The 15835-nt window shown below is 47.1% G+C and overlaps 1 protein-coding gene across 1 annotated transcript; it reads left to right on the top strand.

Annotated features, from left to right (window-relative positions):
- The first annotated feature begins 10987 nt into the window (after positions 1-10987).
- On the top strand, positions 10988-15801 carry lhfpl2a (LHFPL tetraspan subfamily member 2a). The gene is made up of 2 exons (XM_058064495.2): positions 10988-11408; positions 14778-15801. The coding sequence occupies exons 1-2, from the start codon at positions 10988-10990 to the stop codon at positions 15032-15034; spliced, it is 678 nt and encodes a 225-aa protein (XP_057920478.1). The 3' UTR covers positions 15035-15801.
- The last annotated feature ends 34 nt before the right edge of the window (positions 15802-15835 follow it).

Raw genomic sequence — 15835 nt, 5'->3', positions numbered from 1 at the left:
CACTACAGTTCTGACTCTGGTGTATTTATCCGGAAGAAGGAGGAAGTCGGGGGCGTTTGAGGGAGGCTTCCTTGCTGGGTTTTTGGTGGGGGGGTGTATGTTTTTCCAATATGAGTGAAAACAATGGAAGCGGTGGGGGCGACCACCTGCAAAGGTCGTTTCAAAGTGGGGAACCCCTCCAATGATAATAAACAAGGAGATCATTTGTCATCACTAATGCTTAAAATAGTTGAATAGTCCTGCTTCCTGTTATCTACTCCACGCTTTGGCCATGTCTGGCCTTCCTTATCTTCTTCATTCAAGCTGGACTTTATGGAAATTGCATTTTTTTTCCCTGTGACATTTTCAACATCCAACATTCGTAGCAGTACAATGTTTTTAGGGTCAGACATCAGTAGTAATTCTGTGTTTTCAACGTCGGATGTCAGCAGTAATGCCGTGTTTTCAAGGTTGGACATCAAGAGTAACAGTGTTTTCAAAGTCGGTCTTCGGGATCAGCAAAGTGTTTTCAAGGTAGGACATCGGTAGCAACCGTGTTTTCAAGGCCGGACATCGGTAGCAACACAGCGTTTTCAAGGTCGGACATCAGTACTAACTAGTGTTTTCAAGGTCGGACATCAGAAGCAAAAAACCTTCATATAAAACAATTTCATGTCAAACTTTGTGTGAAATCTAATGTCTTGTGGGTGGCGGTGCTATAGTTAGTTAGTAAGAGTCCCGTCAAGGTGTTTGATGGCGGCCATGTTTTTCAAGCAATTCTTCTGAATTTTTCCAGACATGACCAAGACATGGTCAGTCCTCTAACAGTGTGTACCAAATGTGGTGATAAGCCGGCTTGTGGGTGTCAACATCGCCACCATGCGGTGTATTTATCAGAAAAATAGTAGCGCTGGCAAAGGCAGCAGTCGGATGCATACTGTGGTGGATATTCTGGCAGATGTTCACTCTTTTGTGTGCAGCGGTTGACAAGTAGAAGTGTTGGCTTCCACACAGGACTGAAGCTTGGACAATAGTCTTCTTGTCTATAGAGGGAAGCACTTCTGCAAAGAACTGAACATTTCTATTACAGCTAACCTGAGAGACCGTTGTCTTTATGTTGCTCCTCGCTTTGACATATCTCTTGGCCTCCTGAGGCCGTTTTGATAAATGGGTTTGAGAAGCTTGGTCGGTGTTGTTGGTGGGAATCTCTGCTGGGAGCACCAAGTTAGAGCCACGGGGGTAGTTGGGATTAAAGCACCCCCCCCCCCCCCAGTACAAAACACCATGGGAACAATGCTTGACATCTGACCAAAATACCTTCCACCCGAGCTCTGCCGATTTCCTGAGTCTGGCCTGGAAACAACACAAGCGCTGGGATTTGTGCTTCTTTTTCTCTCCGTACGTTTGTGGGTCCCGGGGCTATTTTCAGGGCTGGAAGGTGGGGCTGGAAACGGTTAAAGATAATGGACACAGTGTCGAGCCTGAGGGCCCCCCCCAGCTGTGCGAGTGCTAACAGTGGGGGAAAAAGAAGAGAGGTGTGGGGGGGGCTCAGGCCTCCCAGTCCATCAGCAGTCGGAGGAAATAGGTGTGAAGAATGTACCCCCCAACCCCCAGTTTTAGATACATTTCACTTGGTTTTCACTTTTGGCACCACGGGCCTACTTTTTTGCTGCGTGTTAAATCAATTTCTAGCAGCACTGAACTGACAATGCACAAATGTTGTGTTTGTGTGCTGCTCAGGAATGCCTTGACGCATGTAAAAGCTAATGTTAGCTCGGCTTTTACGTCAAAAGTGGAATGACATTAGAAAACGTATTAACATAATGAATTTTTCCGTATAACTATTCAGTTCCAGGGTCAAACAGTCACCAGCTTCATTCACCATAGCAAGGTTTGTCATTATTCTTCATGGTTGACGTCAACCACACACTGATGCACGGCAGCAATCTGAACAGCCATGTGCTAAGTTAGCCTGAAGTAAAGCGTTTCGCTCATGGGCGAGAAGGCACTTTTAGTAGGATGCTACCACCTATTAGCTGTTGTTCTTCGGCAGCTTGACTGGCACCAGTTGAGATTGGAGCCGCAGAGGCCACCCACTGTGACGCGTCAGATGGTCTTTGTTTTCCGACACCCTCTTTTACCTCCGTGGCGCGGCGGGGTTTGCCGTAGGCGATGGGTGTTATCGTCCACATATGAGGAGCTTGGCTGACCTCCGCCTTTGGACCCAGACAGACAGCTGTGGAATGATCCAGACGGAGACAAAGAGGTTATAAACAGCCAGGGAGGGACCACTCGGGTTGAAATGGAGTGCATGTTTTCATGTTTCAAGACTTCTGGTAAGAGGTGTTTTCTGTCAGCCACACATACGTATATAACGCTAATTCCGGCGCCCGCTTGCAGGTGCGCTGCCTGTTTACCGCAAGCGGCGGCGCCATTCTTCTTTTCTTTCCCACGCTTCCACCTGGCCGTCTTCCTCTGGACCCAAGTGTTGGGATTTCCTTCCCTTCAACATGTTCATAGTATGCTGCAGCAGCTTGTACCCGCCACCCCCCAGCAGCACCTCCCAAAAGGCTCATGCATTAGCAGCTAAGTGCTAACACATCCCACATGATGGCAAACTAAATGGCAACCAAAGCTGTTACAGTGTAGATATACATATCTATACTGATATACATGTCTATATACAGTATAAATTTTCCACTAATCTGGAAAAAAAAGCAAACATTTGACAAAGGTTTAATGTTCTGGGACACTGACTGACCTCCAGTTTTTGTTCTGAAACCATTTCTCTTATAGGAAAGAACTGAATATATATGTATATGTACATGTATATTCTGTTCCGCAGTCAAATTTAAGTCATTAATAGTGACTGTTGTGATATTTCTTGGTCCTTTTTTTTTACATTTAGACTTTTTTCAACGTGTAACTGTCTGGCTTGGTTGCCAGATAGAAAAAGCAAACGTTTTTGCGTTTTGTGCTTTCTAAGTGTATTTATTGCAACTTCCTGTAGACTGAATGTGTCCCCAGGCGGTTGTCCATGCAGTGTATATGTTTAAGCACATACAGATGGTTTATATATATATATATATGTATGTATCTGTGTGTGTGTGTGTATCTATATATATATATATATATCTATCTATCTCCACATCTGTCTCCACGTGTTCTCTCAGGGTCTGGAGGACGTCCTCCAGATGGTGGTGGTCTCTGGTCTGTGGTGTTTGTGCTGTGAGATCAGACTTCTCTCTGGTTGCAGAGGAGCCCGGCAACAACGTCCATCTGTTGCTGTCGGATACTTTTTCTTTTACGGACATAAAAAAAAAAAATCAGTTATCAGTTATGCTATCAAATACTGCACCCGGCACATTTGTTTTGTTCTTTTCCGAGTGTTGCCTGGTAACCTCCAAGCATCTCCTTGCACCGTGCCATGAGATTTTATGTGGACCGTGGTTATTTCCCTCCGCTGGAAACCCGAGGACGACAAGGCCTCCTGCGCCAAATGTTCCGTCCTGCATCTGCGTCGTCCATCTTTTTTCCACGTGTTGCTCCTCTCTCTTCCACAGCAGTCAACCCTAAGTGGCCTCCTGTTAGTAGGATAGAGTGATGTAACACGTGGATGCTGAGAACTCACGCAAACACGAACACTCGGCGACCTCCGGACGTCAGCAGGTCATGTTAGATGAATGCTGTTCAAAGAGAAACAACTACGCGAAATGTCATTTTTAATGACATGTAACATGTCTCACTACAGCCTGTTTATGAGAAAAAGAAAGAGAGAAAAATCTATCACCTCCCTCATTTGTTTGCTCCACTTTTTCGAGAAGGGGCGCTGGAATGCTGGCCTTTTGAAGTTTGCAGCTTTTCATGACATCATGAAGGAAAAACTTCCTTCCTCGTGGACCTAATGACTTAATGAGATGGGCCCACCCCATGCGTGCACCCACCACCTTGTTCAAAATAAAAAATAAAGCCTAAACTATCGGTCACGTGCACGGGAGCTGTGGATTAGTTTTTTCTTCATTGAAAATCATAAACTAAAGTGTTGGCACTTTAGCATCACATAGCTAGTGTTGCTCATGTTATGATATATGGCAACTATTACATCACACAAGTACAGCGTTTCATCGTGGTGTGGGACCTTGGTTAGTGTCCACTCGGGTTTTTTGTCAAAATCTCAAATCTAGACCAACATTTTGCCTTGGTTTTTGTACATTTTATGGAACAAGATGGAGGAAGATGACTAAAAAGCGAGTAGGAAGTTGAGTAAAAAGGAGGAAAATCGGATTGATTAGATTTCTTTTGGGGAAAATTGATTCAGTTAGCGGCTGCATGGTGCACTAGTGGTTAGCACACAGGCCTCACAGCTAGGACACCATCGTTCGATTCCACACTTGGCCATCTCTGTGTGGAGTTTGCATGTTCATATTCCAAAAACATGCTAGGTTAATTGGCGACTCCAAATTGTCCATAGGTATGAATGTGAGTGTGAATGGTTGTTTGTCTATATGTGCCCTGTGATTGGCTGGCCACCAGTCCAGGGTGTACCCCGCCTCTCGCCCGAAGACAGCTGGGATAGGCTCCAGCACCCCCGCAACCCTCGTGAGGATAAGCTGTAGATAATGAATGAATGAATGAATGATTCATTTAGCGGCTGCACGTTGGTCTAGTGGCTAGCGCGCAGGCCTCACAGCTAGGACACCGTTGTTCAATTCCACCCTCGGCCATCTCTGTGTGGAGTTTGCATGTTCATATTCCAAAAACATGCTAGGTTAATTGGCCACTCCAAATAGTCCATTGGTATGAATGTGAGTGTGAATGGTTGTTTGTCTATATGTGCCCTGTGATTGGCTGGCGACCAGTCCAGGGTGTACCCCGCCTCTCGCCCGAAGACAGCTGGGATAGGCGCCAGCACTCCCCCGCGACCCTCGTGAGGATAAGCGGTAGAAAATGAATGAATGAATGATTCAGTTAGTGTCCATTTTGGTTAGAGGCAGACCTTCTGGAATAAATAAATGAATGAATGATGCTAACCAAGGTTCCAGTGTCCACGGTCTGTGTTAGGACCGGGGTGCAGGTTACACGCGTGCACTGACACAGGTAAAGACGTGTAACCGAGGCTATGGATGAAATTTCCAAATTGGAGACAGTCCGTTTGTGCGGGATGGTGGATCGTCATGGATACAAATGTCCTCTTCCTGAATCAATGATTCAGTTGTTAGCACCGCAGATCCTCTGATGGTGTTTTGGCCATCTCTCTCTGGATAACCACCGCTTAGGGATGGTGAGGCTCCTCCTTTCTTCTTTTCTCTCTGTTCCTTCACGTTGGAGGTCTGCACTGTGTCCAAGCTCCTGCCGACATCTTCTCCTGAGTCAGATCTCTATCCACATCTCCAAATCACAAACGCCCCGAGTCAGCTTGTTCTGTTGAGAGAGAGAGAGAGAGGACGGGGTTTGATTGTGCCAGGAGGAGGCGGCAGCTTTTACTTTCATCCAGCGGTGGTTGTCCAATCACAGCCCTGCATATGTAATTAGGCACAACAGGCCTGTCAGCGACACTGTGCTTTTGCCTTTTTTTTTTTTTTTTTTTACTGTGGTGTCTTTTTATTGCACGTCTAAGGAATGTTTATCTGTTCCAAATACCTAAAGATTTACTGGTGGAACTTCCACAGCCTGCTAGAAAAACACCAAGCTTTATTTTGGAATCCTACATGAGACGTATAGATGTATAGTGAAGGGAGCTACGTGGAATATGGACACGTTTACAGCTCATACAAACGCTGGGACAGTCAAATCATTTAGACCAGGGGTCTCAAACTCAATTTACCTGGGGGCCACTGGAGCTAGGGTCTGGGCAAGGCTGGGCCGCATCAGGTATAATAATAAAACTGCAAATAATAAAAACTTAAGAAACCACATATAGTTGGTGGGTAGACAAATTATTTTTTTCAGATTATAATTAACAAAGCATTATTAGAGCCCTGTAGACATGACAAAACATGACTATAGTCACATTTATACTCTTTTTTTTATTTACAACATATTGCGCAACTGCAGGGTCTTGAGACACATGCTAACTCGCAAACTAGAGAGCTAGCGACCTTAACGCTAGCCTTCAAGTTATTTCCTTTAAACTTAAATAGCCAAAAACTTACCACTTCCACACGGATAGGGAGGATTACTATTAACAGTTATTTAACCCTTAACATGAACATTAATCAAACGTAATAATTTTTTTCTGGGTACATGATACCATACAGCATCCATATCAAACTTGCACGGGCCGCACTAACATTAAACTTTCATATCAACGGGCCGCGTGTTTGAGACCCCTGATTTAGACAGCAGCTGAACATGTGAGATGAACATTGACAAAGTAGCTAAGCCGACACAAGGCCACGTTTTAGTAGCATATCAACAATGATCACAGAGAAAGGACATGCTTGTAATAAGTTACCATCATTGCTAACACAGTATAGAGGGGGAGGAGCCACCTGGCATGGCCCAGCAAGGTGCACTGTATTCGGGCACATGCTCCGAGCAGCCACTGTGATGGATGGGCTTTGGTACAACAAGCATGTTAAATGCCTTCTTCTGGAAGTGAATGTTTATTTACAAATGAGCTCAGGGGGAAGTTATGATAGGCCAGGAGAAAAAAGGATCAATTCTCTCATATCAGAACTAATTGTAATAACGGGTCCACTGATAATAAGAGGTAACTTGAGGTGATTTAGTAGAAGAAGAAACAGGTGCATAGATTATGAAGAAGTGCCTACCAAGCGTAGCTTCTATTCAGGCCTCCTTCCGTTCTTTTTTTTTTTTTTTTTTTTTACCACATCTGGAAGTGATTCGTCCTTCCTGTGTTAGTGAACACGACGGTCAGTCAGATGCTGGAATCATTGATGCCCATCATCTCCGCGTCCTGCTCTTATCTGAGCGCAGGTGACATCAGGAGGATGTGATGTGGATGAGATCACCCGCGGTCCTCACGTGTGCCGGATAACACCCGTGTTGCTCTTGGCCCCTTTGAGAGGGGGGTGACGAAAAGCCAGCCAGAGTGAGACAAAAGAAGGCGGAGGAGGAAGGGGGGGCTCTTGTTGTTTTAACCCACATTCACTAGAGAAGTATGGCCACCATGTGGACCCTCTCAGAAAGTGTGACGTGGAAGGGGGAAGGGTCCGGGTGGAGGAGTCCCGGAGAGACGCCGCAGGGTCGGCGCACACGAGCTGCATCTCCTTGAAGAGCTGGATTAGCCTCCAAGCCATGGAGACAGGTTGAACTCTTCTTGTGTTTTTTTTTTCTTCTCATTGGTGCTTCTCACAGGGACGAGTGGGTGCGGGCATGGGGTGGGGGGGGGGCATGTCGCTGCTTTACAAAGCTGATGTAATACGCTCCCCAATATTCCCAATCAGAGCCACGGGATGCTGAGCAGATGTGCTGAAGCGTTAGGAAAGATTGGCCCTGGTCGCTGGTGGAAAAGCTGACTCTGCCGTCCTTTTGTTGCCCGCCGCTCTTCTTACACCAGAGATGTTTTCTCCTCCAGATTCTGCACATGACCCACAAACACCATTGTGGTGTCACGTTTTTGCAGCAGAAGCAAAAAAAAAAAAAAGTCATGCTAGTGGTCCGAAAAAATAACTGACTGCTCCTGTCACTTAAATTAGGCATTTAAAGCACTTCCTGTCACATAGAGGATCTTTGACTGGGTTTGTTTAACGGTAGGTGTTAAATGCACTCCTGTAATAGCATTTCTGCACTTGGTCCCAAATAGTAGCAAAGTGAAGGATCTTTGACTAACATTATTTTTGTAGTAAGTGTTAACACTCCTGTCATATGAAGGATCTTTGACTTTGTTCACAGTAGTTCTTAAAGGGCTCTCTTGATCAATAAATGATCTCTGACCAGCATTTTATTGCAGTAGATCCTTAGAAACAGCAAAGTGGTCCTGTACCATAGAGGATCTTTGACTAACATATTTTTGTAGTAAGTGTTAACACTCCTGTCATATGAAGGATCTTTGACTTTGTGCACAGTAGTTCTTAAAGGACTCTCTTGATCAATAAATGATCTCTGACCAGCATTTTCTTGCAGTAGATCCTTAAAAACAGCGAAGTAGTCCTGTACCATAGAGGATCTTTGACTAGCACAGGTCTTAACAGCACTCCTGTCGTATAGAGGATCTTTGTGGTTGTGCATTAGGTCAAGCAGAGTGCTCGGGTCACAGCGGGCCAGAGAAGTCTGGTAGGGAATGTTTTCCATCCTGTTGTAAACCACCACGCCGCTCCAAACAAACAGTTGCTGTGGCGACGTGATGACAACCTTTCCTGTCAGCGGCAGGCAGCGTTACTCATGCGGTTCCCGGTGTGTTCTTTTCTCTCCTTTTTTTGTCGCTGAGATAAGAGAAAGGTTGAGTGGACGTTACGACACGGGGCGGTGGACTTAATTTTTTTTTTTTATGGCGGCTGCTTGTCAGTCATTGACTTCCTGTGTTGGCTTTCAACACTCGGGAAGATTCTAGGTGTTTGGCAGTTCACTAAGATGAAATGATTGGTGGCCTGCCTTCCAGGCTGCCAACAGGGGGCGGGGCCACAACAACGGTACTCTTACGTTACTTTTTAGACGTCATCTGATGATGTCACACCTTCCACAAAGGTGTAAAGCCAAACAAGAGCATGGTCAGGACACACAGTCTTCTTACTATTCCCATTCCCATGAGCACGTTGGGGGGAAGGGGGGGGGGCATGATGGGGTGTCTTGTAGTTGTGCTGCGAGGGATTAGTGTTGTTGTTGTTGTTGTGTGGGAGGGGCGAGGGTGGCCATAAACTCCTAAGAGGATGGAAAGTGAGCGTGGAATATTCCGCTGTCTGGTTTCTTCTTCATGCGGTGTGAAATACGCCGTAAATCCACCTCCAGACACAACATACAACTTTAATGAATATTTTTGGTCAAGATGGCAAACTGCAGTCCTGTTTCCATGCAGCAGTACAGTTGGGTACGCATCATATTCTAAAGAATTCCAAAAATATGGACGCTACGTCTTCCTTCTAACAATGGAAAGTAATGTTACACTCTCTCTCCTAAATGATGCATTGCTTGTTTTCTTCTTGGTTGAGTTCATCACCAGATGTTGTTTCGCTTCAGCTTCAGGCAAATGAAGAGCAGCAGGTAGAGCGCTGCCGGACCAACACGCAAACTGCTGCCAAAAGCGAGGTCAAAGGTTAAGTGTCCGACTCAGACCTGGCGTCTTATCTGGCCAGCTGCTCCCAATTAAAGCATTTTCTGCTGACAGCGTTCCTTTTTTTTTTTTTTTTTGCTGCTGCAAATGTTTGACCCGAAAACGTCTTCTGCGGCGTGAAGCATTCTGTCATGAGAAGGCCTGCGAGGCAAACGAGGACGTTTGTGATTCACAGGATGGAATTGCGCTCCAGATATGCAGAGGCCTTGCAATGATGTCATGGCTGTGCTGTGAAAACAAGAGGCTATCCAAACAGGATGACAAAGATCAAAGTTTGTGTATGGCCTTGAAACGCACACACAGTCTCACTACACACACACACACACACACACACACTCACAAAGGGGCTATTAAAACAATGAGGGCTGACATTGGGGCACAGCGCCCTGCTGCCCCTAGTGGTGAGATCATGAAGGACCTTGAATGATCATTCATTTTTTACCGCTTATCCTCAGGAGGGTCGCAGGGGGTGCTGGAGCCTATCCCAGCTGTCTTTGGGCGAGAGGCGGGGTACACCCTGGACTGGTGGCCAGCCAATCACAGGGCACATATAGACAAACAACCATTCACACTCACATTCATACCTATGGACAATTTGGAGTCGCTAATTAACCTAGCATGTTTTTGGAATATGAATGTGCAAGCTCCACACAGAGATGGCCGAAGGTGGAATTGAACTTGTGTCTCCTAGCTGTGAGGCCTGTGTGCTAACCACTCTAACACCGTGCAGCCCCTTGAATGGTCATGAAGTCATTCATTCATTCATTCATTTATTTTCTACCGCTTTTTCCTCACGAGGGTCGCGGGGGTGCTGGAGCCTATCCCAGCTGTCCTGGCCAGCCAATCACAGGGCACATATAGACAAACAACCATTCACACTCACATTCATACCTATGGACAATTTGGAGTGGCCAATTAACCTAGCATGTATTTGGAATATGAACGTGCCAACTCCACACAAAGATGACCGAAGGTGGAATTGAACTCGTGTCTCCTAGCTGTGAGGCCTGTGTGCTAACCACTTCATCACTGTGCAGCCCCTTGAATGGTCATGAAGTCATTCATTCATTCATTCATTTTCTACCGCTTTTTCCTCACGAGGGTCGCGGGGGGTGCCTATCCCAGCTGTCTTCAGGCGAGAGGCGGGGTACACCCTGGACTGGTCGCCAGCCAATCACAGGGCACATATAGACAAACAACCATTCACACTCACATTCATACGTATGGACAATTTGGAGTCGCTAATTAACCTAGCATGTTTTTTGAATATGAACGTGCAAACTCCACACAGAGATGGACGAAGGTGGAATTGAACTCGTGTCTCCTAGCAGTGAGGCCTGTGTGCTTAACAGTCCACCACTGTGCAGCCCCTTGAATGATCATGTAGTCACGATATTGTGAAAAGAAAACGAAGAAGCACACCTTGATGGACCTTGCTTGGTGCAAAGGCTTCGTCCCAATACATTTGCTCACATTGTGGACGTACTAAAACAATCAGGTCATTCACCTCCGTTCCTTTTTTATCTTCTAGGCGTGTCCCATGTGTGACATGACGCCGGCAGGCGGGCTCCGGGGAACGCCTCTGTAAAAGGATGTAGACGGCTAGCGGCAGGCGGCGGAAGACGAGTGCCAAGGAAAGCCGAGCTGCGAGAGGCGAGGAGGCCGGATAAGAGGAATCCTCGAGCAGGAAGTGAAGCGGTGTTCAGGACAGGAGCACAAAGGACCAGAGGACCACCCCTCCCCCCCCCGCCGCCACCCACCCCAGCCGTCGCCAGCATGTGCCATGTGATCGTCACCTGCCGCTCCATGCTGTGGACTCTGCTGAGCATCGTGGCCGCCTTCGGGGAGCTCATCGCCTTCATGAGCACCGACTGGCTGGTGGGATACCCGCGCACGCCCGACGCCGTCTTCGGCCACCACGGGACCACGGCGGCCGGGGAGGCCTACCGGCCCACGCTGGGTATCTACGGCCGCTGCATTAAGCTGCCCCACCTGCAGCGCGGCGTGCTGTGCGGGCCCTACGCCGTCCACTTCGGGGAGATCGCCAGCGGGTTCTGGCAGGCCACGTCCATCTTCCTGGCGACGGGTATCCTGCTGCTGTGCGCCGTGGCCTTCATCTCCGTGTTCACCATGTGCTTCCAGAGCATCATGAAGAAGAGCATCTTCAACGTGTGCGGCCTGCTGCAAGGCATCGCAGGTAAGACTTACCTTTACCTAAAGCCTTTGAAGTGGATGCAGGGCAGGTATTGGACAGCTAGCTAGCAGTTTAGCTAGCAGTTAGCTAAATGTCAACAGCTAACATTAGCATATGACAAGCCAGTATTTGAACTCTGACTGGATGAAGATGTTTCAGGAGAAATTGTGTTTGAATTCTGAAATGTTGTGATATCCCTGACGTGAGTTGAAAACGAGAATCGAACCAGCGACCATCAGGTGGGCAGACGAACATGCTAGCACCCGAGCCGTGCCGCCGTCCGCTGAATTATTTTAATCTGGGAAATGATGGATGCATTTTTAGGAACACCCTGCTGGAGCATGATTTTGGAAACACGAGGGCCGGGGATTGAACCAGCAACCATTGGGTATCTATGTCACCCTGTAAAATATGTGCAATGTTGCAGTAATGGAAATTAGAGCATCATTTTTCCACCACTAGGCGGCGCCATTGTGTTTTTAGCAGAATTAGCCATGTTGCAAAGTAAAAACACAGACTGAATGATGAACAAATCAGTTGAATAATAAAAGCAGGTTTGAGGATCGAACCAGCAACCACCAGGTAGGGGTAACGGACCAATCTACCTCTTGAGCCACGTCTGCCTGCAGAATAAGCGGAAAGTTATGGAAAATGGAGCATGATTTTCCACCACTAGGGGCGCCATTTTATTTGTTGTTTTTAGCGGAATTAGCTTAAATTAGCTTAATTAGCTTAATTAGCTCAAAGTAGGACTAGTAGGTGTGCACCTGCTGTCTTGGTTTCACTTTTAGTTGGGATCTGCTCCGTGTCATCCGGAGGCTACTCGGAATGTTTGCCGTGACCTTATTCCGCAACCCACCAGCGATGGCCCACTCCTCTCCATCATCATCATCATCATCAGTCTTTCCACGAGCGCCTCCGAGCTCGGGCTAGCGGCGAGTCGGGATCCAGACGCCAGATGTTTGCGGGAAGCGATTTGACCTCATACGAGGCTGCCAGAGATGAGAGCATCTCGGGGGGCGCCGAGTCCACATGATGTCATCCGTGCTCGTGAGTTTTAACGTCCTCAGCGGACCCGGTGTGGATGACTTTGCGGAACGGCTAAAACACACACGTCTGAGTCTTCTAGACCAGGAAGCTAACACTAAAAAAGGCTTTTATTTACCGGCGGTCCAGATTGATAGCCACAGTAAAGTACGTTGTCATCACAGACGTCAACAATAGATGCTACATATACGTATATGGCAAGCTAACGTGCTAACGCTACACTCATATTTTAACAGCAACGTCATGCTAGGCTAGGTTAGAAAATTATCAAATGACTGACAGATAGGTGGCAGTGCTTTGTTTTAAGACGTGTAGCGAAGCCTCTGAAATTCAACCAGGGGTATTCCGGGTGGGCGGGGTCCAGCGAATCGCAAGGTCACATATCGAACGCTCACGTTCCTACCGACGGACAATTAGCCTAACATGAGTGGTTTTGGGGACTCCACATGGAGATGTCCAATCTGAACCCAGTGCCTAACCACTAAACCACCGCATAATACTGTCAGAAAGTCACTTTTCCATAACAGCGGACCGTTTGCTAACATGATGGCTTCAGGAAGAAAGGGTTCATGAGGATTGACCAAACCTCGTCCCCTGCACCCCTTGCACCCCCTGCACCCCCCTGCTACTAATCTGTGTTATCTAAAGGGTATTTCAAGGGTATGATTCCCAGGAAAGGAGGCTAGTGTAGTCTGAAAGGACGATGGATCAGGATGGACACTTTAGATGTGGACACAGAGCAGATACGGCAACAGGGAATATTAAAGCCTGGAGGGCGGAGTGCAGATTAGGTTAGGAGGTCCGTCTGTGTGTGTGTGTGTGTGTGTGTGTGTGTGTGTGGCTGGGTGGGGGTCCGGCCTATTAAAGCCATACCTTCAATCCATCAGCGTAAGTCGGCCTGGATGTCAGATGTAGAGCAGCAACATGTGGAAAGAATTTATGACCTACTTTTCATTTCCTTGTTCGACACGAGACACAAAAGAGCAAAGCTCCGTAAAGACAAAGCAGGTTTGAGTTTAAAATGGCGTCTTTAACCCACTTAAACTTTATGACGTTCAGCCGCATCACCGGTGCACACCTTTTGGGGACCGTTGGAGCAGGATTTTGTGCAAAAGTATGGCCGCCTCACGTCGGCAATGACTCGTCAATCGGCAATGAGTCACTCTACTGTGCCACCATGCGCAGTAAATGTTGTTTACAAAGGAGTCCCATTGTTGCCTTGAGCGAGTGTGTGTGTGTCAGCCGTGGAAGTGGGTCACGTTTACACAGGAAGTTACCCTTTCACCCGCTCGCTGGCCGAACTCTCCGCTGTCTCTCCGGGAAAACCCCCTCAGCTACCTTTTTCCTGTTGTTGTCCGCAAGCTTCCAGTTCCTCCTCTTCATCTCTTGCTAGGAAATAGCATGCTAAATGTTAGCATGTTAGCATTTGAGCCGTTCTGGTCATTTGAAAAGGCTACCGAAATGGATGATGTAAAATCAACATAGATGATAGTTACCACTTTTTCTATTATTTGCTATCTTGCTTGGCGCTAGCATGCTAACTGTTAGCATGTTAGCATTTCAGACATTGTAGTTGGCATATACCTAGTATGTGGCATGGTGTCAAATTAACATAGATGGTAGTACTTTTGGCACTGTGTGCTATTATATTTGGTGCTAGAAGGCTAACTGTTAGCATTTTAGCCATTTCACTCATTTGAAATAAAAACACAAAGGTTGACTTACATGGCAGGATGTAAAATCAATATAGATGATTTGTTAGCACTTTCAGTGCTCGGCGCTGGCAGGCTAACTGTTATATTATTGCCATTTCAGCCTTTATATGACGTGAAGTAAAATCAATATCGACAATCATTAACACTTTCCATACAGTGTGCTAGCTTGCTAGGCGCTAGCATGCCCACTGTGAGCATTTTGCCCATTTTACTCATTTAGAATAGCACTTATGTACATGGCATGATGTAAAAACAATACAGATGATCATTCGCACTTTGCTACTTTGTGCTAACTTGTTAGGTGCTAGCATGCTAATTGTTAACATGTTGACATTATACTTGTTTCCAATGACGCTAATCTCCAATGTGTGACGTATAATCAGTATAGATGTTTGTTCACACTCTTGGTAATTTGTGCTATCTTGCTAGGTGCTAGCATGCTAACTGTTGGCATGTTAGCATTTTAGTGGTTGTCATGTTAGATAGCATGCACCTATACATACTCAGCCCATCGCAGCATCAGAATGTTCTGCTCACTAAGGACATTCAGGGTAGGAAATGTTGACGTTTAATTTGCGTTGAGCTAACCGCATCTTTGTGCTCGCCGCAGGTCTCTTCCTGATCCTGGGCCTGATGCTATACCCCGCCGGCTGGGGTTCGGACAAAGTCCAGCTGTACTGCGGCCTGGACGCCGCCCCCTACAGGGCTGGCCTGTGCTCCATGGGCTGGGCCTTCTACACGGCCATGGGCGGCACCGTGCTCACCTTCGTGTGCGCCGTCTTCTCCGCGCAGGCCGAGATCGCCACGTCCAGCGACAAAGTGCAGGAGGAGATCGAGGAGGGCAAGAGCCTCATTTGCCTCCTGTGAAGCTCCGACGCCAACGTCGCCGACCACTAAAGACGCCGGGCGGGAGGATGCTACCGGCGCTGTGTCGTTTCCGGCCTCCTGCCACCGGGGGGGCCACCTTGAGAGGATCCTGACTTTTGTACATAGCCGGCTTTCATGTCTTCACCGAGGGAACCACCACTCCGCCATAATAAAACTACTCACCTCAAGAGTGGACAAATGGAGCTTACAGAATGTAGTGTGTTTGTTGGTGTGTGTGTGTGTGTGTGTGTGTGTGTGTGTGTGTGTGTATGTGTGTGTGAGACCCTTGAAATGTATTGCTGAAAGGATTCTTCAGTGCACCGCGTCCTAGCATCTTGAGAGAGGATGTCTCGCCACGGCAACCACCACTAAAGCCCCTGCATCGTGGGGATGGGGCAGCATCAGCATTCCAGGAAGGACTATTTTTTTTCCGCCCCCATGAAGGACGTGTGTCTTGTTGCCGAGCGACCTGCTTTGTTGCCGACATGAGGTCAGTGCACAAAGACGTGATGACGTTGTGTTTGCTGTTAGTCCGTGTGTGTGCAAGAATAAAAGACCAAAAGGGAGACCAGGAGCTTCTGTTTGGCTTCTTTTCCGCTTGGCAAGGAGGGAGACAAAGTAGGACGCTCACTTTGGTCCTTGAAGGTTCATTTGGGGTTTTTTTTTTTACTACCAAACATATTTAGGACTGTGAATTGATGTCACTGATTTTTTGGCACTTAATTTTGATCATCATTTTGTTTTTCCACAGCGAATAAACTAAGCCAACAGGGAGTCGCTGTTAAAATGTAATGTTAGCAC

This window comes from Doryrhamphus excisus, linkage group LG10 (genome assembly GCF_037039965.1).
Source record: "Doryrhamphus excisus strain RoL-2023G ecotype Guam linkage group LG10, RoL_Dexc_Guam_v1.1, whole genome shotgun sequence".
Classification (NCBI taxonomy): domain Eukaryota; kingdom Metazoa; phylum Chordata; class Actinopteri; order Syngnathiformes; family Syngnathidae; genus Doryrhamphus; species Doryrhamphus excisus.
Note: the sequence above shows the minus strand (reverse complement) of the source record. Positions and strands in the feature narration are given on the sequence as shown.

Bases quoted from the DNA above. Each gene is read 5' to 3' on its own strand.
- lhfpl2a (XM_058064495.2), top strand. From the start codon at position 10,988: ATGTGCCATGTGATCGTCACCTGCCGCTCCATGCTGTGGACTCTGCTG. The intron at 11,409-14,777 runs GTAAGACTTACC...TGCTCGCCGCAG, and splicing joins CCTGCTGCAAGGCATCGCAG to GTCTCTTCCTGATCCTGGGC.